The sequence below is a fragment of the Olea europaea genome, unplaced genomic scaffold, assembly GCF_002742605.1.
Source record: "Olea europaea var. sylvestris unplaced genomic scaffold, O_europaea_v1 scaffold16314, whole genome shotgun sequence".
NCBI classification, from domain to species: Eukaryota; Viridiplantae; Streptophyta; class Magnoliopsida; order Lamiales; family Oleaceae; genus Olea; species Olea europaea.
In genome coordinates this window covers 1-2,431 of record NW_019233959.1, presented here as the reverse complement: position 1 = coordinate 2,431, position 2,431 = coordinate 1, and the positions used below count along the sequence as shown (strand labels likewise).

General features: G+C 34.9%; 1 protein-coding gene across 1 annotated transcript; it reads left to right on the top strand.

Annotated features, from left to right (window-relative positions):
- Window positions 1–8: 8 nt before the first annotated feature.
- On the top strand, window positions 9–1,575 carry LOC111377276 (phosphoinositide phospholipase C 2-like). The gene is made up of 2 exons (XM_023000348.1): window positions 9–395; window positions 1,269–1,575. Exons 1-2 carry the CDS (start codon window positions 75–77, stop codon window positions 1,545–1,547), a joined length of 600 nt encoding a protein of 199 aa, XP_022856116.1. The 5' UTR covers window positions 9–74; the 3' UTR covers window positions 1,548–1,575.
- The last annotated feature ends 856 nt before the right edge of the window (window positions 1,576–2,431 follow it).

Genomic DNA, 2,431 nt, shown 5'->3' with positions numbered 1-2,431 from the left:
AGCCCCTCTCCTCTCTCTCCCCATCTATTTACACACACACACAAACCTGCTCTCTTGTGGAAAACTACACACACATGTCGAAACAAACATACAGAGTGTGTTGCTGTTTCAGTAGGGGATTCAGACAGAAGGAAGCTGAAACTCCTGCTGAAATCAAAGCTTTATTCGAAAAATACTCTGAAAATGGTGTAATGACAGTTGAGCATCTGCACAACTTCTTACAAGAGGTTCAAGGTGAAGGAAAAATTACCCTCGAAGAATCCCAGAATGCGCTGGAGTCTTCCCTTAATCTCCACAAACATCGTAACATTTTTCACCGCAAAAGTTTGCATCTCGAAGAATTTTTTCAATATCTGTTGAGTGATCTTAATGCTCCTCTCCCATCTCCTCCTAAGGTATTTTCATATCCATTTCTATTCCTGGTAAATCTGCAGATATAGCATGAAAACTTCTGAAACGGCTAGGGTTTTTGTTTCGGAAATTCTTGGAAAAGAAACATTTAATACATAGAAAGAGTAGATAAAAATTGACAGATTTGTATATGAAAAAGAAATTATAATTTTACATGAAAAAGAAGTCAAAATAATGTCTGTTCTACTTTATCATTCTCTTCAATATTATTATTTGCCTAAAGTACAAGGCTAGAGATGAAATCTTAGCTGTTTATCTAGTGAAACATTAGTGATTTCAATGTCTAAGTGTAAGTGGATCTTTGAACTTGGACCTGGACGGAGCAGCATGGGCGTCGGACGACTCAATATGTTGAGAGCTAGTCTCGGTCCAACCCCATCCTTACACAAGGACCTGCTCCTCTGGGTAGGGCTGTTATGTTTTTTCAAAAATAGGAATAGCAATTTTGGACCATGCCCGGCCATGCCAGACCTTTCAAAAAAGTAGGTCAAGTCCGATCAGGTCAGGTCACGTCAAGTCCACTTGCCTTACAATATGTCTGGTTAAAGAGTAACCTTTAGCTCTCTTATGATTATCTTGGACATTTCCATAGGACGCCAATTGCACTCATAAGTTGGTGACATAAAATAATTTTGAGTCCGTTACAGTCCCACATGCTTTGACATTATCATTGATATAATACCATCTAACATTTTATTATTGAACTGTTTTAAACGTAATAATTTTTCCATTAAATTATCTCTTATCAACTTGGATTATGTCACTGTGTCTGTTAATTTTCTTTTGTTAATTTTCTTCTGACAAAGTAGCAAAATCCAATAATTTTTATGGTTGAAAACATTTTTGTGACATCCCAGGTCCACCAAGACATGACTGCTCCTTTGTCTCATTATTTCATTTACACTGGGCACAACTCTTATCTAACTGGAAATCAGATAAGCAGTGACTGCAGTGATTTGCCAATCATAGATGCCCTACAAAGGGGTGTACGAGTCATTGAATTAGATATGTGGCCTAACTCCACCAAAGATGATGTTGATATTCTTCATGGAGGGTATGGAAAATTAGCTTCTTCTAATTATTATTTACTCGAAAAGTTTGTGGTGCATATCTGTTTTAACATGTATCAAATATAATTTGACATGATACCAAGACATATAAAAATTATCGAAAAGGTTTCCATATTCGCTCATTTATGAGAAAATTATGCACGTATAATTAGTCATTTATTTAAAAGATGAATTCAGCTTGTACAAAAATTTCGTGTTGAAAATAAAATGTAAAGAGAAATTTAGAAACCGCAGTTCTCGAACTTTCACAAATAAAGCATATGGATCCCCAGTCATTTTTTGAGATCTTTAGGTCTTCGAACTTTCGTTTTTGGTGCACGTTGGTCCCAATTGTATTATATTTGTCATTTTTCTGAAAGTTAGACTCCTAGAAGAACGAAGTCTAAGATAAAAAAAGAAGGGCAGAGTGGGCGCACTTTTTGTTATCTTGAGAAAGCAAGTGCGCCAAACGAGATACCAATTACTACAATCTACAGATAGGGAAATAAGACATCCACATGATTTCACATTTTGCCCTAAAAAAAATACAAATGAAAAACAAAAGACTTAATGCCTAAAGACCATAACGTGCAACGTATGTGATTGATTAGCATAAAATTGGCAGTTTTAATCTGCTCAATATGACGTGCACTGAAAATGAAAGTTTGAAAACTCTAAAGGCCAATAAAAAAGTTGATTGAACACCCCCAAACTTAAATATTTGTTTGTCCTCAAACAAAATTATAACACAAACATGCAAAAATATTTGGTTAGACAATCTAACTTTTTGCCTTAGGATTTGAAATCACAGTGTAAAATCTACAAACTACTTTAAAGTCACAATACCAAACTAATATCTACCTTTTCAATGCAAAATCGACGTGTGTGTGAGAAGAACTAAGTAGACATTAATGAATTCACAAGTTATTTCAATTTCTGTCATCTATGGTCAAATATATCTTTTTATCTCT

Bases quoted from the DNA above. Each gene is read 5' to 3' on its own strand.
- LOC111377276 (XM_023000348.1), top strand. From the start codon at position 75: ATGTCGAAACAAACATACAGAGTGTGTTGCTGTTTCAGTAGGGGATTC. The intron at 396-1,268 runs GTATTTTCATAT...GTGACATCCCAG, and splicing joins CTCTCCCATCTCCTCCTAAG to GTCCACCAAGACATGACTGC.